The sequence below is a fragment of the Vombatus ursinus genome, unplaced genomic scaffold (genome assembly GCF_900497805.2).
Source record: "Vombatus ursinus unplaced genomic scaffold, bare-nosed wombat genome assembly UNPS02004691.1, whole genome shotgun sequence".
Classification (NCBI taxonomy): domain Eukaryota; kingdom Metazoa; phylum Chordata; class Mammalia; order Diprotodontia; family Vombatidae; genus Vombatus; species Vombatus ursinus.
The window spans coordinates 7,117,422-7,142,478 of NW_020944469.1; the positions used below are offsets into that span (position 1 = coordinate 7,117,422).

Below are 25,057 nucleotides of genomic sequence, written 5' to 3' on the forward strand. Positions count from 1 at the left end.
AGTTTTTTTTTTTTTTTTTTTGTAATATAAGTATCTGTCTGAAACTCAAAGCTAGCATTATATGCAGTGTGGAAACACTAGATACTTTCCCAGTAAATACAGAGATAAAGCAGGGATGCCTTCTTTCCTTACTGTTATTTGACATAGTTCTAGAAATGCCAACAATGGCTATAAGACAGGAGAAAGAAATTAGACTTAAAAAGAGGAAAGATTGTGTTTCCTTTTCCCTATTTTCTGATGAAAAATCCTAGAGAATCAGAAAAGAAACAGTTGACACAATGAATATCTTTAATAAAGATACTAGTAGGATTCAAAAAAACCCACTAAAGTCAGAAGCATTTTGATGCTTTATTCAGGGTCTGAATAAAATAAATTGGAAAATGTAGGAATATGTAAAAATAAAAGATGAATAAACATTTATTTTACAAATAAGTACAAATGGATTGAAATTTTTTGTTACATGGTAGACGTTACACAACTCTTGCCCCAATTTTGCCAAAGCATTATGGGCTACAAGTACTTGCAGACAATATACGCACGCAGAAAAAAGTAACACAATGAGGCAGTTTTCTGAATAAATTCAAAAAAGAAACCCTAAAACCTGTCACCAACCATAGTCGTGATATTTTTGGCAAAAGTAAAATTTATAGGGGTAGGGTGGGGTTGTGTTTAATTTAGCTGAATAGTTATTGAAACTATATTTACATGTGGTCATAGGAAATTTTTATGTGGGTATTTAAAAAACACTCCATTAAATTTATTAGAATAGTACCCTTTTCATTTTCTTTCTAATACTATTACTATCAATAATAATAACTGAAATTTATACAGCACTATGAAATTTGCAAATCACTGTGCAATCTTTCATTTGTGCCTTAAAGCAGGTCTGTGAGGTAAGGAACATAGGTGGTACCGTCATGTTATAGATGAGGGAAACTGAGTCTCAAAGAGATTTAGTGACCTGCCCGTGTTCAAATAGCTATTAAGTTTCTAAGATTGGTGTGAACTCTTGTCTTTCTGACTCCAGGTTCATCCCTCTAGCCACACCAAGCTACCTCTCTAACCATAATGATTACATATTGGCAGTAATTCTGAAGACAAAAAAATAAGGCATCTTCTTGATCAAAGTCCCCACAAGCAGCGAGATAGGAACAACTTCATTTACCTCTTCATGCATTATTTTATCTGTTTACGAAAAATAAGCACCCTTTTCATATCATCATATGATCGTCTATGAACTTTGAGGTCCATCGGATATTAAATAAATGAAATGTCCTATAATTTCCCCTTCTTTCCACACTGTTATTTCCACACCCCCCCCACCCAGACACACACATCTATAGCACGCCATATTCTAGTCTACAGGTCCAGCTTAATTGCATCCAGAGTTTTGAGTACCATTTAATTAATGGTGCTACCAACTAAAACACATTCATTATACCAGCATCCTCTTAATGAAGCAAAGCTAGTTCTATCCAGGGAATTATTACATATTGGTTATTAGAATTCTTCTATCTGATGGTAAAACCATCTTCTAAATAATGCCACTTAAAATCATACTGATCAGGGTGACTGCCATGGTGATTTTGCTCTTGGGAAAAAAGCCAGGGGCCAATTTTAATTTTCCTATCCCTTTAGAACCAATTCATCTCTTTCACCAGTTACTGTCCATTTAGTGACAATTTCACTAAGTACCAGTATAGGTGAGAAAGCCAGATTTTGGTTTGCTCAACTTTGTTAAATGTTAAGATGTCACGAAGACATTAAAACCTTCAGACGGGAGCCAACTCATTTCAGCCACAATATCTCTCCCCAAACTGAAGTATTACATAAAAGCTAAACAATGCCAAATGGATTTGGCCAAGCTCAGAAACCAAATCCATTTCTTCTCTTTCATCTTCAGGGTTCCATTTCCTCGGAGGCTGACCTTAGTCAAACATCTATTGAAGTTACCTTTTGATCTCAGCCCCCTTTATGGGGGGGGAAAAGTCAATCTTTAAAATTTTCTCCCAGAGACAATCACGCCATTGTGTTTTAATGTTCCCAGGGTATGTGAGTAAATAGGATTCCCTGATCTATGTGATAGAACCATGGCTAAATGGGACAATCATTTTTGTGTCGGAGACAAGAATCAAAAGGTAGCATTCTTCAGAGGCTGTTAACTGGAAAAAAATCCCCCCAGGTCAGTGGAAACACGTTAACTGGTCATTTTGGGGGGGGCCCTTTGATTAAAATGCCTTGTAATTTGATAACAGGTAGTCGTTCATTTGTAATATGATTTTCTCTCTCCACCAGTCAAAGTTACTCAGTGATTAATCGGGGAAAGGGTTCTTTATCCTCACTTATGAAAACTTTAAGTGGAAAAATAAAACAACAAAACAACCATTGGGTGTCTAAAAAGGCTTATTCTCATGAGATACCAGGAAAATAAGACATTTGCTATAGTTTAAAAAGGAAAGAAGATGATATTTGACATGCATACGACACATATGCCCGTGCATCTGCATGTAATAAAATATTGAAACTGGTAGCTTACCTCTTCTCAAGTTTTTGATTGTAAATGAATCAATTGATAAGCACACATTTGTTGTTTATGGTGTGCCAGGCCCGGAGGCTGGTTGAAAAATGTATTATGTTGGAATCATTACAAGTGACCATCTCAACTGCAAACAGAAAATGGCTTCCTTAGCAACATAACCTGACAATCTTGTTATACATGCAAAGCAACACATGTTGCTAATTGAATCATGACTTGCCTTGGTACATAAAAAATGGGTTGATCCCATTAGAGATCCCTACGGGAAGAGGCAACATGAGCCTGTGAAAAAGAGAAAAAACATATGACTATACAGAGTCTACAAGGCTCAAAAAGGACCTCCCCCATGACCTTCCCCCATATGCACGCACACACACACACACACACACACACACACACATACACACATGTAGAAACCATACTAGATACTCTTGTTTGTGGAAAAGATGGAGAAGAGCTCTAATTAGCTAACCAGGAAGTGGGGCTTAATTACACAGGTCACCAGAGGTAAATAATAATGGTACACAGTGTATGGTAATTGTACTTTTTATTCTGGAACTCTCCCAAATTACACATATCTCTGTGAATAGACAACTCCTGTTTTTATGGAAGTGCTGCCACCCAGCTACACCATGGAATTGGAATAACAAAGAGAGCAAAAGAAAATAAGCAACAGGAATGAAAGAGAGGGCTGGGGTCCAAAAAGACTGGAGGTTGGCAGGTAAAATTACCCTTTAGCAGGTCAAAATATGTTCTCCTATAGATCAGCAGACTCATACATTTTGAACTTCGAGGTCATCTAATTCATCCCCTCATTTTACAGAGGGGGAAACTGAGGCTTAGAGAGAGTTCATATAGCTTGTAAGTGGCAGAGTTGGGATTTGAACCTAGGGCCTTTCTTCTAGGGCCATAAAATCTTCCAAAGACTCCCAGTTTTATATCTCATTGTAAGAACGTTTCCTGCAGCTGTGCAGTATTTCTAATTCTGCCTGTCACTTGCATATAACTATTTGCTCATTTGTAGCCATCTTAAGGTCTGCCACCTTATCAACCAATGGGCTATGGAATTCAAAAACTCCCTACAGAGGGAGAGAAATTTCTTTGTAGCCTCTGTTTTCTTTTTTTTCCATTTGAATTAGATTGCTCCTTCAGCCCTTTGAGGCTGTTGGGTGTGTGTTTATAACAGGTTTTGTTTCTCTTTCCCAACCTCATTGTTAACTGGACTGAGAGAATTTAGAAACTAGAAGATGCGTGTCTCTTGGCAAACCATCCGCCAGCCCTAAGGCTTTAATTACTTTGAGGGAGGTGACTTCTCTTCCCTCAATGATCTATATTAATTATCTCATCTTTACCTGTTACCCTGTTAAGCACTATCACCATCTATACTGTGGTCCAGTAGAAAGAGCCTTGGCTTTGAAGTGATAGGGCCTGGCATCAGTTGCTACCTGTATGACCTTGTACTAATCAACTCTGGGTCTCATTTTCCACAGGTTGAAAATGTGAAGGTTGGACGAGATGGAATTTAACATCCTTTACAAATCTAATCTGTGATTTTTGACTACTCTGGAGACCTCAAGTAATAACTAAATACATAGGGTTGGGAATTCTGTTTTATTAGGGCTGAGTTAAAATGATAACATTCTGTGATTTCAAAGTAACATACATTTCACATAAAATTTTAAGTGAAAATACTCCTTAGATGAAGGATTCTCGACCTCTTTTGTGTCATGGACCCCTTTGGCCATCTGTTGGACCCTATGAACCTCCTTCTCAGAATACTCTTTTTAAATGTATATAGTGAAATATAAAAGATTGCAAATAAAATCAGTCATGGTTTTTTAGTGTAATTTTCCCATTCAAGTTCATGGACCCTCTGAAATCTACCCATGGACCGCTCTGGGGTCTGTGGAATTCTGATTAAGAACCCCTGGCATAGATGCATTTTGATATTGCCCAATGAGAAGCCATTGGGTTAGGAAGACTTTTACAATCTTCTCTTTTCCTAGAGAATGGGAAATGTTCTGATTTTCATAAAAAGAAAGGGAATGGAGTTGGCAAAGTATCTTTGAGCTTGACTTGATTCCTCATAATATTCATGAACATATTATTAGAGGGCCAGTTAGTAATCATCTAGAAAAAAAGATACAGCGATCTCAAAGAGTGAGAACAAGTCATAGCAGATGAACTTAATTTTCTTTTGTTCATAGAGTGACTAGACTGGAAGGTTGGGAGAGTCCTGCATGTTTAGGTTATCTAGATTTTAATGAATTATTGACACAATCTCTTCTATTAGTCTTGTGGGGACAGATGGAGAAATGTGAGACCGATGCTAGTTTATTTGGGGGGATTTGGAAGGGGTTGAATGGCTAGACTCAAAGAGTCTATTAATGGGTTGTTGTTATCTTGGAAGGGGTCCACAGGTAGAGTGCCCTGTGCTATTTAACATCTTTAAGCTTTGATTGATAGCATGCTCATCAAATTTTCATATGGCACAAAACTGTTGGCCAACACGTGGGATTATAATCAAAATCCCCGAAAGATCTTGACAGGTTAGAACACTGGACCTAATCTGATAAGATTTAACTTAATAGGAACAAATGCAAAATCAAAAAAATCAACTTTATAAGTATATGATGGGTGAGACATGACTAGAAAGCAGTTTTTTCCATAAAAGAGCTTGGGGTTTTCATGGACTGTGAGCTCAGTACAAGTGAGTAATAGGATATGATAGTCAAAAAAACTATTGCAGTCTTAAGCTGCATTAAGAGAGTCTTGGCATAATGAGCAGAGACTTGAGCTTCGAGTTAGGAAGATCTGAGTTCAAATCATGCCTCTAACCCCCAACTTCGCAGTTCACTCCAGTGGCTCCGTATTGCCTTCAGAATTAAATATAAAGTCCTTTGTCTGGCATTTAAAGGTGTTCACAACCTGATTCTTTCGTATCTTTCTAATCTTCTTAAATTTATTCCTTTCCCCATCCTTGTGATCCAGCCCTGTTGGCCTCTATGCTGTTTCACACACACATGTTGGAAGCCATTTATAAGGTTCATGCCTCCCTTCAGTGAGTCTGTTTTGAGCATCTACTCCATGCATTGGATGATACACAAGAAACAGAAAACATGGCCTCTGCCATCAAGGATCTTATAATATGATTGAGGAGACCTCATGAATCCATGGGCCAAGTTATGAATCAATCCAGAGTGGTGGCATAGGTTCATAGGAGCAATATGACAAAATAGCAACCATCACCCCTGGTAATGCCAGTGGTTATGGAGCAATTGTAAATATACCTTTAATAGAATAGAACTGAACAGTTCTATGGAAAAAGTCGCACAGAGGTGAGAAAGATGGCATCATATAGGCTAGAGGAAGCCTTATAGCACAAAGTAGCACCCTAGGAAGGAAATGGCCTCTCATTAATTGGCACAGAAACAGCCGTAGCCTGGTGATTTGCTCAGGTCCTTTTGGCGTTATCATTTGTGCATAGGATTATGATTCTCCTCCATTCTCTCTGGTCCAGTTCTTTGCCCTCTCCTGTATACTCATGTTGTGGTTTTGAATATGTCTGATCCTTCCTAATTCATGTTTCGTCCTAAAAAAGGAGAGCAGAAGATGCTATCCTTAAGGTAGACTAGAAGCTCCTTGAGGACAAAGTTTTGCCTGTTGTTGTTATTGCTCTTGCTGTTGTTTTGGGTTTGGACCTGCCCTTTCACATAGTAGGCATTCAAGAGAAATTCAGTGAAACTGAATGAAATTGAAGACCTATAGAAAAGTACCTATATATACAAAAATACTCTTTTTGTGATGGGAAAGAATTGGAAATTGGGGGGATGCCCATCAGTTGGGGAATGGCTGAACAAACTATGGTATATGATTATGATGGAATACTGTTGTGCTATAAGCAATGATGAGCAAGATGGTTTCAGAAAAAAACTGGGAAGATTTCTATGAACTGATGCACAGTGCAGTAACAGAAGCGAGAGAACGTTGTACACAGTAACAGCAATACTGTAACAATGATCAACTGGGAAAGACTTAGCTATTCTCAGCAATATAATGATCCACGACGATTCCAAAGGATTGATGATGAAAAATGCTCTCTACCTCCACAGAACTGATGAACTCTGAGTGCAGATTGAAGTGTGTGTGTGTATATATATATATATATATACACACACACACATAGATATATGTATATATATCTATGTGTGTGTGTGTATATTTTACTTTCCTTCTTTTACGCAGATATGTTTTGCATGATTTCACATGTCTAATTGATATCATATTTTCTTCTCAATGGGTGAAGGAAGGGGCAAGAGGGAGGGTGAGAATTCAGAACTCAAAATAAAAAAAAAGAATGTTAATAAATAATAAATTTATTGAAAAGAAAAATATTTGAATACCTTTAAATATGCTCTAATGGTGGAGACAAAATGATGACCCCAGAACTTTTCCTTGAGACAAAGTATACTAAGCATTTTTTGTGTGCAGGATACCGTGTGAGGCACTGGGGATACAAGGACAGATGAGAAGGTTAAGACCAACATGGCTGCATGTTCTGCTTGGTTTTTGTTTGCATTTCAAAACATAACGTCATAACGTAAAGTAAAAGAAGACATTCAAGGAGTTCTCCAGGGAGTATTTGTCTCTAAACCAAATGACTCTTTAGCCCTACTCCTGGAATAAAACATTCCTCTGGAATCATGGTCCTTGATTTTCCTTTTAGCCTCTTGGTGAGACTTTTTCACTTGCCATTGCATCTGCTTTAATCTTTCCTAAAATATACACCGAGCAAGCTTTACATGAAATTATACTCTTTCCTGTTCTGAAAGGGCAGCTAGATGGTGCAATGGATAGAGCACTGGGTTTGGAATCAGGAAGACTTGTCTTCATGAGTTTAAATCTGACCTCGTACATTTACTAGCTGTGTGACCTTGGGCAATTCACTTCACCCTGTCTGCCTCAGTTTCCTCATCTGTGAAATGAGCTGGAGAAGGAAATGGCAAACCACTCCAGTATCTTTGCCCAGAAAATCCCAAATGGGGCCACAAAGAGTCAGACACAACTGAAACAACTGATCCACCAAAGTTATGAAAGGGCTCCTCAAGTGAGAATCATTATATCCCAAACACATTTTATCTTTGTTACTTAATCTAATATATATGGACAGTGTTGTGTCTCTCCCCACCTAGCCCCCACCACTGCTTTCCTTTCTAGTTACTACGGTAACTGCTACTTTGTTCTCTCTCATTTTTATCTATTAGTGATACCTGCCGAGGAGGCACCAGATCATCCAATTGCGGGCTTTCCTTCAATTGCTTTTTGTTATTATTGATGTGGGGGTCCACAGTGAATGGACTTAATGGTTCAATATTTCATCACCACTTTCTTTCAAGAATATGGCTGTTCGGTAGATGACATTTGTATGTGTCATGTACGGTGGGTATGCAGAGCACTAGCCTTGGAGTCCATCTCCAGTGGGGTTAGAGATGGCCTATGCCACCTGTGTGACCTTTGGAAAAGCAATACAGCCTGTCTCTTGGGAGGCTCTCGTAGTGTGATGCAAGAGTGTGGCTTTGAGGTCAGAGGCCCTGTGTTCAAGTCCTTCTTTGGGTACATAATATTTGGATGATTTGCACTCTCAGATTTCACCTCTTGTCTCCTCCTCCAAAAAATGAGATGTTTGGAATAGGTGACCTGGGAGGTCCCTGCAAGCTTTCGACCTGGAATTTTACAATCTGTAAATGTCACTGACCAGTTGAAAGACAATCTCTCGTATATATAACAAAAGGCATCTTTGAGGCCCATTATTGTGGGTGTCTTTTTGTGCATGGATATATTATTTTCTTTTTTAAAGTTATTTTTCTAAGTTTTAGTGAAACCTTTTGTTTTTATATTGCAGTTATGTCTGGATCTCCCTCCCCATCCCCATCCCCATCCCCATCCCCAGGAAGGCTTCTCTTGTTAGAAGGAAAAACAGTTCAACTGAACCAACTGCTAGAGTGACTGTCTGGTATGGTATATGAGCCCATGCAGCCATTCTTCACCTCATGAAAGGGGGGAAGAAGGCCGTTATTTTCTGACACACATTCATTTGGGATGCCCTGTTTAAATGGGCTTCTTAAATACCTTCTTTGAGCAGTTGGAAGAAAGAAGCATCAGTCAAGGTGTTGGTATTATCCCCAAAGCCAATGCTGCTTTGCTTTTTCATTTGCTCTAGCTATCAATCCTTCAAAGAAAAGTGATAATTGACTGGCTGCAAGGCTCTCTCTTTTCCAATCTGTCCTCCATTCAGCTGCAAAAATGATTTTTTGAGCATAGTTCTGACCATGTCACTCTGCCTCCCCCCAGTAAACTCCACTTGCTTTTTGTTATCTTCCGAATTAACTCTCAGGTCCTTTGTTTGCCTTTGAAAACCCTTCTCAACCCGTTCCCTTCCTGTTTTTCCCATTTTCTTGCCCTTTGCTCTACTTCCTGTACTCTGTGATCCAGCTCCACCAACCTGCTTACTCCCTGCTCTTTCCCCATGACATCCCATCTTCTGCCTTTGTATGGCTGTCCCCTCTCTCTCAGCTTCCTTGGCTTGCTTCAAAACTCAGCTGAAATCTCACATTCTGTAAGAGGCCTTTCTGGTCCTCCCCACCAATGCTGTCTTCTTTCCATTTACTCTGTATGTATCTTGTGTATATGTTGTGATTTATATGTTGGCTTTACCGATTTAGAATGGGATCTACTTGAGGGCAGAGACCACTTTTTTCCTTTCTTTGGAGCACTGGTACTTAGCACAGTGCCTGGCACATACTAAATGTTTAATAAATGACTATTGATTGGCTTAACCAAAAACATTGAAAAAGCACCCCACAATCTCTACTTCATAATGGAGAGAGGAAGAATTACAGTAATTTTGCCATTACATTAAATGTGATCCATAGTGTCTTAGTGAAGAGTGATATCTTGAAAGCGTGGACTGTCAGGGGAATCTGCTGATGAGCCACCTTGGCTGGCATTCTGGACTGACCTGTGGGGACAGGTTGGGGATAGCAATGAGAAACAATTGCTCCTTCCGTGCTGGAGTCTTAACTCCGCCATGGTACCGTGGCCCATTCTCTGTAACACCAACAGAGATAGGTAGGCCCAAACTGGAAAGTGTGACCTCTATAGTGGAGAGAACTTCAAAGGACCCTCTCGTTTTTAGCTTGGAATATAGCTGGGCCAGAATAGGGAATGTTCTGAGAAAAACACATTCTTCCTAGATCAGAATGAGGTTATATTATATAAATGTCTCTGGCTTTGAAATGGCATGGAAAAAGTCACAATTTGAAAGGAGAATTATGCCTGAAAACTGAGGCTACCTGGACACCCAAGCCCAAACACTTCTGAATGATCCTCTAGCTTCACATTGGCTTTTTTCCAGAAATACCAGTGTTGATATTAGAATCATCAACTCACAGACTATTGGTGCCAGAAGAGATCTTAGAAAATTGACTAGTAAAACCCTCTCCATTGTCATATAAAGACCCTGTCATAGTGAAGTGACTTACCCATAGTCACACAGATAGCCCAAGTTAAATTGTCCCTCTTCAGTAATCCAGGTGAGTTCTGCAGCCTACAGATGACCTCTTCAAATGTTTCTGTCCATCGCTATTAGAAGTGTCCCTGTGACTTGGATTTCTAAGACAACAGTGAACTCCCCTATTGACAGGCTTCAGCAGGCTAATTAATAATTGTTACTTATTATGTAAAGAAAGTTGGTGAATTTCCCATTCAAGCCTATACCACATACAAGAGGTATGATTGATATTTGCTCAATATTAAAAAAAAGTGTGTGTGTGTGTGTGTGTGTGTGTGAGAGAGAGAGAGAGAGAGAGAGAGAGAGAGAGAATAAAATATAAAAGACAGGACAGATAGTTGAATAGTTGTTTCCTTTTTATTAGGATTCGCTGTCCAGGAATGACATTCACAGGCAGTGTTCCTCTCATATTAGGAATTCTGGGTTAGGGGATGTGTAGGGGCATCCTGGTGTGTGAGAGAGTGCTAGGTTTTGAGTCAGGATGACCTGGATTTGAATCAAACCTCCGCAACTTACTAGTCCTAGGACCCTGGCAAAGTCCCTTTACTTTTCTGTGCCTCAGGCAGCTCCCTAGGGCTTATCTCTGAAGTCATGGGGGAGGAGGTAGGAGAGATCATTTTTCATTGAGACTTCCTATGCTAGGGAATTCTGCTCATAAAATCACTGATTGCTCAAGTACTCACATAATAGTAGTTGTAATAGGACTATCCAAAGAGATGTCCATTTGCTTTGGACTTTTAAATGCCTGGGATGCATTGTATAGAAAGTCACATGAGCAGGAATAAAGTAGCAGCTTTGGCAACCCTACCATGGTTAGGTTCCCTCGGTTGGTGGAGAGGAACTTGCTTCAAAAGGCAGCACTGTATCCAGTAAGAGATGTGGATACAACTACAGAGCTCACTCGCCTGGGAGAATCAACATGGAGCAAAAGAGAGATTGGCCTTGGTATACACCTTGACTGGTATAGATCTCTTGCCTTGAATACCTGTGCCTTGTTCTGGAACCAGTGTGTGCTTACATATGTTTTGTAGACTTTGGGAGGTCTTTTCTTGGGTTCGTTTTGAATTTCATTGATTTAGGAGACTCAGAGAGGTAGGAATTCCCTCCTTTGCTGCAGATCAGAAACTTACCTGTGAGAGTGGGTTGGCACTCTGAGAGGTTAAGTGACTTGCTCTTGGTCACACACCAACACGTATTCAAGGTAGAACTTATACCCCCTCTTCCAAATTCCCAAGCTACTTATGCTACAACAACTCTCAGTTGACAACACCCCCCCCCCCCCACCCAATGACTTTCCTGAGATCTGGCCAAGTAGAGCTGTCCACGGCCATGTTTGGCCAGCATCTCCCTCATAGTCATCACTCTGGGCAGAGCTGTTTTTAATCTGGTAGCTGCTCCTGGCTACCTGAGGAACACTGGGCCAGTTGTTCTCTGTTATGGGTATCCAGCAGTAAATAGGAAACAGGGAACCCTGTTTATGCTGCTGAACTCACATGTGGATTCCCACCATCTCAATCGCTCTCCTTTTAGATCCAAGTGCACGTTTTAGCCTTTAGGTGCAACACAGACTTTTCTAGAGTCCAAGTGCTTTCCAAATAAAAGGACTGCTAAATGCAGATGTCACCTGAATACAAGCCTGAATGCCACCTCTGTTTGAAAGGAAAAGACCCACATCTTCCAACTAGTGATTTATAGGAAATTTCCGAACTGTTGCCATGTGATTCAATGTGGTATATCACATTGACATTCCATGCTACCAGATGTTTCTTTATTCCTGTTTTAGCACAGCGGACTTGACCCAGAGCAGCCCAGAATGCAGATCGTGAATGAGTGGCTATACAGTGCTTGCCTGTTAGGCTGAGGGAACGTGGCACATTGAGATGGCTTTTCGTTTCTTTCTTTGAATGTTATTCATTGCAATGCCGGAACTGTTAATTTAATTAAATGTTTTGTTTTTATATGAAGCCATATTGCAATGTGCTGGCTTTCCATTTCACTTAGTTAATTGTAAGCCTCAAGATCTGATTACTCATAGTTGCATTTTAGTTAATTTACTTGTTCACAGTTTTGACAGCAAAGCTTTCAAAGTAATACGAAAGGATGGGCACAGTGATCAGTTAGGAAACTAGAAAATCACCTTATTTCCCACAAGGTAGCTCACTTTGAAGCTCATAGGCACATGCGTGAGCATACACAAACACATGCACACAAGCACATGCACATACACACACACACACCCCTACCAATTTTCATGTTGGTGAGCCCAGTTATCATAACAAATGGGATGTGGGATTTGGAGAACACCATTCATTGGCATGCTTGTGGTGAATCTCACTAGAAGATGTTTCTGTGCACTTTCCCCAAATCCCCACTAAATCTACTGTCTTGTCCAGTCCTGTTCTTCCCCTTTACCTCCCCTATCTTCTTCCATATGCATCTGGTATGTTATGTGGCTCTGTCTCCCTCATTTCTACCATCCCCAATTTCTTGTACATTTCCTAGTCTTTTGCTCTATTTCCTTCTATACAGAGCTCATGTAGAGATGAGGTAATTGGCCATCCTGGACAGAACCACAACTATGGTGGATCAGTTGGGGCTTGGCCTTGGGTGATAAAATTTAATGATTCTTGCTGGCCAGATAATAAACTCAGTTGTTTCAGTCTAATGGTAGAGAGTAAGTTCTATCAGCACCCTTTATATGTATGTAAACTGTTTCGGTATCAGTCCTTTTCTCAGTACAGTATTGATTCTTTTCTCTGTTTCTCTACTGGTTGGCCACTTTCTATATGAAGACATGTTCAGATGTCTTGCAGGGAAGAGTTGAAAAGAAGGATCAATTTAAACACAAATACCAATTGGGAGAAGTAGATGGGGGCCAAATTGTAGAGAATAGAAGATGAGAGGATGACAAGAGAAGAGGAGAGAGGAGGACCCAGGACAGTCTTAGGGTATATCTATGGTTTAGGGGTGGGGTATGGATGATGAATGAGCAGAGACTTGAGCAGGAATGAGAAGCAATGTATACACGCAAATGTAGTATTTCAAGACATCCTGTATGAAGACTGCTTTCACAGAATCTCAGAAATCGTTTAAATTGCTTAAGGACTTTAAAAATTAAATCCAATTTTAGTCAGAGCCCCTTCTGTTCTCTTTCCTCTGCTAGTGACTGAGCCTCAGTTTTCTCATCTGTAAAATCAGAGAGTTGGACTAGATCTTAGGTCTTAAAACTGGAAAGGACTTTAGAGGTGACCCAGCCCTGCATCCTAATTTCATCGAGGGCGAAACAGGCCAAAAGAGATTAAATTATTTGCCCAAGATCACAGAGGGAAGAAGTAGCAGAATCAGGATTTGAACTCACTGTACTTTCCATGACCCTGTGCTGTCTCAGATGGTATGGTTCCTTTGTCCTCTCAAGTTACAGGATTCTGTGATTCTTGGTTATATTAATATTCTCAATGTCCTTTTTCTAAAGTTTATTGGATTTCTTGTCAGTTGCATCATACACATTTGAGTGAAAAAAGAAACTGACGTTTACAAATTGCTGTTCCCTATTGGAGTGCAGAGTATGTGGTGAACTGTATTTTGTTCATTCTCTTGCCATAGCTGCATGAAAAGCACATTTTATCTGGTGTTCCCTTGTCTATCAGCTACAGGGATGCACCGTTCATTTTGTTCTAGAGAAATTAGTCACCAAAGATTCGTGAAAAGCAGATAGTTTGAAGAAAAGGTCACGAATACCTTTTCTAGTTTGTGTCCTCTCCTGAGTCATTGTCAGAAAGAGGGACCGGCTGTAAAGGTTCCTTCTTTAGACGTGAGGTCCTCAGCTTTGGGTGTACGAGGCAGAGTTCTTCTGTTTAACTCACTGTCACTTGGAGAGCAGGCCTCTTTGCAAGACTAGCTAAAGATAAATAAGCCCTGGTGACAGATTCTCTGGAAATACCGAAGACAGGCACATCATGTTATGAATTCGTATACCGTCACCTCGTATGGATGGTCCTCTGCTTCTCCATGATTTGCTTTCTGTGATACTCACGACCATGACTTCCTTCCTTAAACCAGTCGTATTAGAGAAGAAGCTTACTTTTTCGCAAGCTTTTTTTTAAACCCAATACTGAGGATAAATTTTACAGTTTAGGTTTACAGTTTAACACTATGTCCTATTTTATTTTCTTTCAGTTGATGCAATTTAACAGAATGATTGCCTTTGTCCCAGTGTCTTTTGTTTTCCTCTCCCCTTCCTTTATTCATCTTATCCAACTCTCCATTTTACAGGTGAAGTCAGTGAAGGTCAAAGAAGCATTGTGTCTTCTCTTGGGGCTCAGTAATGTACCTAAGTACCTACCTCACAGAGTTATTGTGAGGACAGAGCTATCATTTGAAGAAGTTATTGTTTTAAGCTCTTTGAGGTCAACGAGAATGTCTTATATTTTGTGTCCCTCAGGAGCTTGCCCTAGACATAGTAAATGTCAGTAAACTGATATTAATTTTTATCATAAATTCCCCAAACTGTAAAAATAAGCCTACTTGAGGTCATACCCATCCTTCGTCACTTGAAATATGATGTAAATATCCACAAAAAGAAGTAGTAGCTACCTGCATTTGTGAGTACTGCCTCTGGCTTCATGGTATAACTTCAGTACTTCAGTGGTTCTATGATCTCATCTAAAGGGTTGTTCCCTCCATCGTTTAGATTATACCTTCTCTGTGCTTTCTCATCCTGTGTAGCTCTTGCTCCATGACTGGCCCACCTCCTTTTTGGGTCTTAAGTATCTGTGGTGGTGTCTTTAGCAGAACTCTTAAGGACAAGCTAGTTTACACTCACTATGCATCTTTCCGTAGTCCTTTTTGTGTCTCCTGGAAGGTTGATGCTTTGGAGGCTGTATTATTCTCTGACTCATGGCCATCACTGGGAGAATATCAGTATTGAAATGTTGATGGCCTTGGCAGCAGTGAGTAGCTTGGCTTCAATGAAAACATTATACTATTTTCCAAATATGATCTAGCCAGAATTCTTCCTTCTAGTAAATTTTAGGTCACTCCTAGGTCTGTTCATTTGTTGTGTTTGTACTGATGGACACACTCAAGGTGATAGCAGAGGCAATAAAGTAGATAAAAAGTGATGTAAAGCAACTGTTGAGCGCCATTGGCAACCCCCGTATTCGGCATTTGGATTACGCTGCATTGCTAACTACCAGTGTAGGCATTTTGCAGGCAAGTTTGTTTTTAGTACCTTTCTTCTCTGTGGTTTCAGATCTGTATAGCAGGATTCTTTTTAGACTGTCATTTGGAAGATGAATGGAGAAGTGACCAAAGGAGTTGAAAATAGCTTTGTTTCAAAAAAAAAAAAATTACAATTGTGGCTTCCATTTGGCTTCCCACTGTTCCTAACGGGATTGTTAGGCCAACAAATACACCATCCTCAGTTATGTTAAAAGAGAGCCCATATTTGAATTGTGGCTATTTTGGTTTTAGGTATTACAGCCGCTGCCATGGCCGAGGCCATGAAGTTACAGAAGATGAAGCTCATGGCAATGAATAGTCTCCACGGAGGTGGAAGCCAAAATGGAACCGAATCAGAAAATGAAGAGCTTAACTCTAATGCTGGTAAGAATGCCAAGATGGCAGTTGTTATCCATTGATGGTGGTAGTGAAGGAGGGTGCCCTCAAACTTCTCCTCTTTTTTGCTTTCCTAACCTACACACACAAACCAGAAACTTCACCAGGTGATTCCTTCCCTACTCCCTCTGTAGAATACAGCTGCCTAGGCTTATTTTTCCAGGGTGTTTTCCCACCTCCAAAGGGCAGCCAAACCAATGAAGATCCTTTGATTCCACCCTTAGTTGCAAACGTTTTTGGGTAACTGGAACCCCTCAGATCCCTCATCACAATCACACAACCCATTTAGGATCTCGTGTTCCAAGGTAGTCTCACTTTCATCAGATCCCTGCTGCTCACATTGTCTACACGCTTTTATAACTGAGCCAAGTGAGAGAGAAAACAGGAAGGCTGCCATTCCTCCATGGAAAGAGGCAATACACGCTCCTCCTGACTCTTGACTCACTGATTTCCAAATCTTCAAATGTTGCAGAACTAATCTCCATTGCCTACGAAGATATCCTAAAATCTGGCATTATATTAGAGGACATTTTTTGTTATTGTCAAAAGAAATTAGAGACAATGCCATCCAGTCTCCCATTTTGGCCTCAGTATCAGAAATTCCCTTTCTGTAAAATGACCCAAAACTAATATGAGGTCTGCCTTAATGTTAGCAAGACAACCCAGATCATTTGAGATAGACACTTTTTTTCAGAGGCTATTTTTGAACCTGGTCACTCATCATTTCTTTGCTGATCCACATTGGAGAAAGCTAAGCATCATCATTACCCATAAATGTATTTATTATCGTTTCTCCTTGTGTGGGATGCAGACCTCCGTACTGTACCATTTGTGTTAAGTCTGCAGTTGTCCTTGGCGTGAGGTGCTTACAGTTGAATTAATCCTTACTTGAGAGGTAGTTAAAGCAGACTTAACAAATATAATTTTTTTTAGCCTTTTCAAAGGCTACTCAAATGGAGGCACTCTTTTTCCTGAAAATAATTGTTATTTAAAAATATTGGGTTGCCAACTGTACCACCACTGAAGGTAGATCACTATGGTACTTGGGTCAGGAACATTTTTTCTAGCTAGAACTATTTGGAAAGTCCGAGAGAAAGTCTTAGGCATTTCTGTTGTCTTCTTCCTATGCACGTTTCCAGTATTGGCATTGGCCACTGCTAACAGAGATCAAAGACAGAACTTTCCTCCTTTGGTCTCGGTGGCTGCCACCTTTGATATACCTTAATGAATGCCAAGAGGGGGAAAAGTAGGTAGAGATTGGGAGGGTAGAGCAGAGTAAAAAGATTTAGGGCATGATAGAGGCCTGAATGCCCATCAGGTACTTACAGGGAACTGAGGAATCCCACAGAAAATCCAAAGGAAGAATAGGCCTTTAAGGATCTCCCAGGTGTTAGTGATGAGGTGCCAAGTCTGTTCATCCAAAATCATGCATCCCAGTGCATTCATCGGGAGCCTCAGTCATACTTGGTCCCACAGAATACCAGGGATACCTTAGAAGTAAGATTAGCCCTGGTGAACTTGTGCTTGTTATCTGTTGGCCTATTTCCAAGCTCCTTGGTCCCCCTTCTCCCCACCATGCACCCACATCAGGGACTTCTGGGACATGATCCACAATACAGGTTTCACAACAATTTCAGGTCATGTACTATAATTTAAGATAATATTGTGTAAAACTAACCTTAAGGGTTGTTTCTTGAATGAATGAATGACTGTCATGCTGAAGTTACAGAGAATATGTTTGGGGCCAATTTATGAAGTTGGATGATCTTATTTTGACTTTAAAAAACAATCCAGTAGTCTAGAATGAAGGAAAGGTTATTATTGAATAGGCGCTTCCTTTGCATTCTGGGGATAATGTATTCTGGGGTTCCTTAATCAACCCTAGCATAACAGCCCCTTGGACTTCATCACCATACTTCCTTTCCTCTGGCACACAGGGAATACTTCTAGTGGACTTTTGAACTGCTGATCCTTAAAACTCAGTCCCCAACCCAAGACAGCAGTCAGTCACCTTGGTGGCTGATGCTAAGCATCATGGCTGAGCACTGAAGAGATGACAGTTTAGAGAGGGATAATTTTAGAATCTGTCCCAGGGAGCAAAGTCTTCGGGTTCAGAAAACCTCGTAGTTGTCAATTAGGTTTCTTGGAATAAGGTGGCCTGCTCTAATTTCTGTGTAGTGTCTAGTGAGGGTGTTCTTTTGTTCATGGCGTAGCCATTCGTTCTTTTGACATGCTCACTGAGCTCTTGCCACATATCCACGTGCCATAAGGTGCTGTCGCGAGCCTCCACTTTCCTCATCCATCCAATGAGGACATCCCTTTTTGCCCTACTTACCTACCTCACAGGGTTGTTGTGAGGAACACCACTATAAATTGTAGAGTGTTGTATCAACCTAAGATATAGGAGCCATGTGCCTATCCTTAGGAGCTTACGCTGTCATGAGGGGAAAATATCTGCAAGAGATCTATAAATATCTGAATATCAGAATGTGTAAATACTCTGTCACTTAAAACAACACCAGATTTGTTTTTATCTCTCTGCCAAGTCCTTGTAATAACCTCTTATCCCAGCTAGCTACCTTGTCCCATCCCCTCCCTCTACCTCAGACAGACACACCCACACCGACCAGCCCCCCTCCCCCATTTTCCAGTAATATGGCTGTTTTTCTGTGGAACACCTGAATATTGCCTTTTGGCATTCGTGTTTGACTAAATATATAGCAAAGTGTTGAAATGTTCTATAGTTCTCAGATTGGCCTTTGTACCTTGATTCCCTTCTTTCAAATAACAATGCCATAGCTTAAGGAAATTGTCCAACTCACGCCCTGAACAAAGCTGCTGCCATGACATGGGGGAAAGCCCACGTGATGGTGAGATGCCTGCACAGAGGTTATACAAGGGCCATTGGCAGGTGGGCGCCATATCAGTGTGCACATGCATGTGATTTGCTTTATGGGAAAGCTTCTGTTTGCTCTGGCTGTTTATTCTAATCTTATATTTTGTAATGATTCTGAGGGAGTAGGAATATGAGGGGGGCCTGAAAAAGCAATTGAATTCTTAACATTTGGGGGGAAAAGACGAGATGGCAACGAGAGAAGATTGGCGAGGTAGGCCAGTATTTTCTCCTTCTGGAGACAGACCTCTAGTTTCTTTGATTGGAGGTTGTGTTTAATAGCGTCTCTAATGGCTGCAACATGACTCTGCATTGAGATTTCGGCATGAATAACAACCTGTTCGTGTTTCATTGAACTCCAAATGAGAAATTCTGTCTTTTATTGTTTTAGGAAATTAGTCTGTGTACTATTGCTCCTGGAGCTTTATAATTAATCACTAAAGGTTATGGCTGTGGAGAGTTTGTGGGAAATAGATGCCTGAATGATTATAATTGTAGCTGTCAAATCAGAAATATAGTTCCACAGCAGCAGGCTTTATTTTTTTTTAACACTGTAACAAAGACTGGGAGGATTGCCTCTTGCCTTATACAAAGAGATGGAGGTTTTGTTTTGTTTTAAGCAATATTATTTAGTTCCGAAGGAACTATACATAGTGCCTTACTCGAGTGGGTTTGAGGTGATACCTGCATAAATTGTTGACATTCTTGGTCTGTACTTGTGCAGCCTTGTGTGATGATAACGTAGCTTACGTGGAGGAGACATTGGACATCTGAGTACGTTGAAAGTCAAGTTTGATAGGGACAAGAAGGAGAGAGAGAGAGAGAGACAGAGACAGAGACAGAGACAGACAGAGACAGAGACAGATTTTAGAAGAATTTCAGAAGCTCTAATCCAAGCTCCCAAATAGTCTCCATGTCTTTTATCATCTTTGTAAGAGATCATAAGACTTATGTCTAGGGAACCAGAAGATGTGTTCTGGGTTTCTTTGTTTGTTTTTGCACCTGCGTTGAGAAAACCCCATGATTTTTAAGGCTTCATTTCATAGGACCATAGATCCTTCAGGCTGTATGCTGCTGTTCCTTCTCCCACTCTGTCAGATAGAAACATGCATCAACCCTGGGAACCTATTCTTTTAAAAGATTCCTAACCAATCCCAAGAGGCAGCCATTTTGCCTATTTGGAAATTCTCTAATGTCTAACCTAAACAACTACTGTAGTGCAGAAGGCACCCTTAGTCTGTTCTCAGTGGCATTGAGAACAATTTTTCGCTCTTCTCTGGGTTCAAGTACCCCCAAGTTCAGCTTATGCTCAAACATTGTCTTCTCTAATCTTAATCTTTCCCTTTCTCATGCTCATTTGGCACACGCATTGCTGCTTAATCAGTCATATATACTTCCTGTGAGCCCTCCCCTCCCTCTCAATGCTCTGCGAAAGGCTTAACATAGACTTTCTAAACCACTCTTGGGTCCTACATGCTGTATCCTGTTGAGCATTTTAATTTTGTCCTCACATTGATGACTCATGGTCTGCCTCCAAGCCACTTTAGCGCCCTATATCTTTTAATCTTTTTTGGGAGATGGCGAAGGAAGCATGGCATAGTGGAAGGAGTGTTCAACTTTGAGTCAGGACGACTTAGATTCCAATCATCTCTCCTGTGCTTGCTGGTTGTATGACCCTGGGAAAGTTTTTGATCTCCTTTGAGATAATAGTAACCTCACAGAGTTGCTGAAAGATTCCAATGATTGAACAGAATGGCAATCGCTTTATAAGCCTTAAAACTCCATAAAATAGACATATTTAGCTTGATTGAGAGTCTACCCTTTCCTATTTTGTGTTTGCACGATTTGGTTAAAGGGCTTTCACGTTGCTTTTGATTCTCAAATTCTATCCCTTCTTACTTTTAACTCTTATCTACAACTTGATGAAGTAATTTTAAATTCTCAACCCATCCTCCAAACTGCCAGCCCGCCCCCCAGCTTAGTAATACCTGCGTATTTAACGATCCTGTTTTCTATTTCACCACCTCTGTCACCAATGCAAATATTAACCCCAAGTCTAGGATGTGGCCTAGGAGAGATGCTGTTGTTTGCAATTCCCACCAGACTACCCTTGGTCTGTGGAGGACCACTCCCTGGGTGCCCCTGTCATGCCATCTTGGAGCCCTCGTCAGGTGCACATCCTATACCCATTTTCACGTTTTATTGATGAGCTGATTGTTCAGGCTAAACCTTAAAACCTTGATAAAGTCCAAACAAATTACATCTATCCCTTCCCCTCTGTCTCCCAGACTGTCATTCTGTCACAGAAGATTAGATTAGTCTGACAAGACTTGGTCTTTAGGAAGCCATGCTGGGCCTTACCCAGCATGCTCTTCTCTTAAAGGTGTTTGCAGATTGATTTGCAATGTTTTCTGGGCTCTGAGTGTTATCCTCATAAAAGGAAACAAAAGAGGACAAATATCCTCCCACCTAAGGCAAGTGCAATGGGTCTTTTTGTGAATGATACAAAAACAAAGTACGTTAATTTTTTTTCCTAGAACTTTGAGAAAATTAGGGTAAATAATTTGTCATGTTTGTTTTCTTCATTATAAGATTTTGTTTTTCAAGGGATTGTGCAACTGCTGACTTTCAGTATTTTTTTATCATTTTTCAAAAAAAGTTCATTTTGTGAATCATTTGGAAGTTGACAGAAACCAATAGTAATTAGCTTATTACTGTGCCAGATATCAAACCCTGATGTATGGCACATATTGAACATATTGACTTTAAATACCTCTTACAGTTATCCTTTTTAGAAAAAAAAGGAAAATGCATTCTAAAATAATAAAAAAGTCCCACCAGTCCATATCGGAGTCGTGTTAAAGCCTCGATTCTTTCTGAAAGATAGATTTTGAGGTAGATAGTTTTTCATCTAATTAAGCATTTGATCCCCACATACAAGGTAGAACGTGTTATTCTGAGTGTGTTTGTGGATTTTAAACTGAACCAGTAAGTAAAATAACAGCCATGGGCTTGTGATATGTACATTGTTGACGATCTGTTTCTTTTTTAGATTTGGAAGAAGTGTTTTTAATAATTAACACCAAGACTGGGCAAGGCTAAGTCAGCCTATTGAAGGGAAAAATAGATTTTCTTTTGTAGTGAATTGCTTGACTCTCTGTATCTGATGGATTGGGTATGATTTCCCATGTCCTCAACAAGATGGCGTTAGCACTTCTAAGAAGTGTGGAGGGGCAAAGCCAACCTCGGGGAATTTCTCAAGTGGACCGTGTGTCAAGAGACCATGTTAACAAAATTACTCCATGAAAGGCCCTTATAAAAAACTAATGATGCTATACTAATTATCAATTCACCACAAAGTGTCACGGTGTTTGTAACCCCAGGATACTGGCCATAGTGGGAACGCGTAAGTATTTCTTGGAGGAAACAGTTGCTGCCATGAATCTTTCTGGCCTGGGTCCCTCTGGAAACTTGGCAGGGAGGGAAGGGACATGAGCAGTCTGGAGTGTGTTACACTGTCAGCCTTAAGGTCAGAGGGCTGCTGGTATATTGGGGCAATTGGTGTGATTTCGGGACTTTCATCTTTAAAAATAACATCGACAACACAGAATTACTCTTGAGGGACTCTCTTAGAGTTTAATGTTTGGGAGAGAGACAAGGCTAAGTACGTAGGCTAGGCAGAAGGGGGCAGAGCCTTGTGGCACAGCCTAGCAAAGAGGCTCATGGAGTCTAGGTATGAAGTGGTTTAATTCTAGATGACAGGAATGATTCTGGGATCACAGAGGAAAGGGCCTATCTAGGGAACAGGACAGGGAAATAATTGGTAGGATTTGGTGAGAGATTGAATATGGTGAAGGAAGAAGAAAAGGAAGTCAGGGTTAAGTGACTTGCCCCAAGGCTACACAGTAAATGTATGAGGTGGACTTGGAACCTTGGCCATCCCAACACTCCTAGTCCAGCACTGTCCTTAACTTCCTGGCGCTTCTCAAGGACCCTCTGTCCCGAGGTAGAGCCCCCGAGCTGAGGAGGACGCGAAGTGCCAAGAACTAGGATGGAGGGACCCCAGAAGACTTGTTTGAAAAGAGCATGGGAAGCTCTAGTCCCTTTCCCAAAGGTCCTTGATGAGGAAAGCACCATTGCAACTAACTCAAGCCACTCCCACGAGAAGACTCTGCCTCTTCACATTAAGGGTCCGTACCCAGAGTCAAGATGGGACCACCTCAAGGAACTCTTTGTCAGAGAGTAGATATGATGAGTAATACTCAACAATTTTTAATAATAATTATTCATTAGAGAAGTTGCAGAAGGGGCAGGTAGGTGGTGCAGTGGATACATCACCAACCCTGCAGTCAGGAGGATCTGAGTTCAAATGTGTCCCCAGACACTTGACACTTAACTAGCTGTGTGACCCTGGGCAAGTCACTTAACCCCAATTGTCTTCCCCCCCCACAAAAAAAGAAAAAATAAAGAAGTTGCAGAATAGGTTTTAGCCTCAGTACAGTCTATCATGGGCCTTAAGTAGAACTTTGAGATTCTAGTTTGTTTCTCACTCCCACCTACCTCTTACTAAACTTTTCCCACTTGGTTGCTGGTTTCTGTTTTTCATATTTGCCCCCTCTGATTTCATTAGAAGAGATACAGACCTTACAGGTCAGTAATTGTTTGATAAGCTTATTCAAGTTTCCAGGTACGGTTGATAGCTTTGTTAAGAATAAAAGACTTCAAATCACCATTCCTGTAATATTTACCTGGCATCGTGTGACCCAGGAAACTAGAAAAGTTTCACAGGATCATATGTTATAGGAACTGGAAGGGATCCTAGAGATAATCATGTTCAACCCCCACATTATCAGTCATCTGCATAGGCTCCCCCAGGAGAGCAGGGATTTATTGTTATTATCTCTAATTTTTGTCAGCATTATGGTTGATCTTCTGTGACTTATAGAAACGTGGAATTTTGAAGCTGGGAGAATCATGAAAAGCAGTAATTATTTTATCTAAAAGAGTGAGGAGGCCTAGGAAGATTATATGTCATGTTAATTAGTAGCCCAGCTAAACTTCAAATGTTGTAACTCTTAATAGTAGTGGTAGTAGTAGTAGTAGTAGTAGTAGTAGTAGTAGTAGTAGTAGTAGTAGTAGTAGTAGTAGTTAACAGTGGCAAGAATGCTGGATTTGGAATCACAAGATCTAAATTCATATCTTAACTCTGATTTATATGGAGACTTTGGTTCTCGGGATAAGGATGAAGAGTATCACTTTGTGAATAGAGTCCCAAAGGGGGAGGAGGAGTGTGAGGAGATTAGGGATAGTAGAGGACACCTTCCAGCATAGGTTGGGTGATCACTTGGGGATATTGTGGGTGGACCAGTTGGTGTCTGAGGTAATTTCCAGCTCAGATTCTACTAGTCTTTGATTGCCCATATGAATTTGGGCACATCACTTCTTTTTTTAAAATCTATTTAATATTTTATTTTTTTCCCCCAGTTGCATGTAAAAACAATTTTTAACATTCCTTTTTGGAACTTTGGGTTCCGAATTTCCTCCCTTCCTCCCTCTTTCCCCCCCCCCCCCATTGGGAAGGCAAGCAATTCGATATAGGTTGTACATGTGTGGTCATATAGAACATACTTCCATGTTAATCATGTTGTGAAAGAAAACATAGACCAAAAAAAAAAAGCCCTCAAGAAAAATAAAGTTAAAAAAGTATGCTTCAAAAAAAAAATAAAGATACCACATGTATACAGATTAGGAATTAGAAGGTATTTTGAGAAGGGGAGGCCTCCTAAATGGCTGGTATCAGGCAATGCTGTACCTGAGTCGACCCTAGGAGATAGATAGGGATTCTGAGAGCTGGAAAAAGGAATGCCTTTCAGCCGTGGCAGATAGCGGCTCTCTGTGCCCAGAAGGGTGACATGGACTTGAGTTCCTGGGGCCCAGCTAATACAGCACTCCAGTTTTACTGTAATGCAAAATATGTTGAGAAGAGTGACATAAGAAATCCTCGGCTGAGGAGCTTGTCTCTTTCCAGACTTTTCCTCCCCTTCCACTGTGCTCTCTAGACTATCTGCTCCGTAATTAATCAAATTCCTTTCAACTTCGACCCTTTCACTTTCTCACTCTTTCCACTTTCTGACACTCAGTGAGACCTGTTTGAATTTCTAGCAATCTCTTCCCACTCTGGTCTCACTTTCTCTCCTGTTTCCCCGCTCCAAGTGCCCCACCCCACTGGGCATTGTTCCCCATTGCTACTGCCTGACTTTCTCTACCACCACCACTCAACTACCTCTCCTCCACTGAGAGTTATTAATTCCAAATTGATCACTTAATCTCTGACTTCCAGGACCTTATCCCTCTCTGGATGCAGTCAGTGCCAAGCTCACCATTTTGATCTCCATCATAACTTTTGCCCTTTTACTTTGGGAGTTCGCCAAATATACTGATG

The 25,057-nt window shown here is 40.6% G+C and overlaps 1 protein-coding gene across 2 annotated transcripts in view; it reads left to right on the forward strand.

Annotated features, from left to right (window-relative positions):
• DACH2 (dachshund family transcription factor 2) overlaps positions 1–25,057 on the forward strand; it is a 415,832-nt gene that overhangs the window by 265,432 nt on the left and 125,343 nt on the right. For both annotated transcript variants that reach the window (XM_027839863.1, XM_027839873.1), the window contains exon 3: positions 15,579–15,710. In XM_027839863.1, the coding sequence (XP_027695664.1) occupies positions 15,579–15,710 (132 nt within the window). The remainder of the gene's footprint in view (positions 1–15,578; positions 15,711–25,057) is intronic.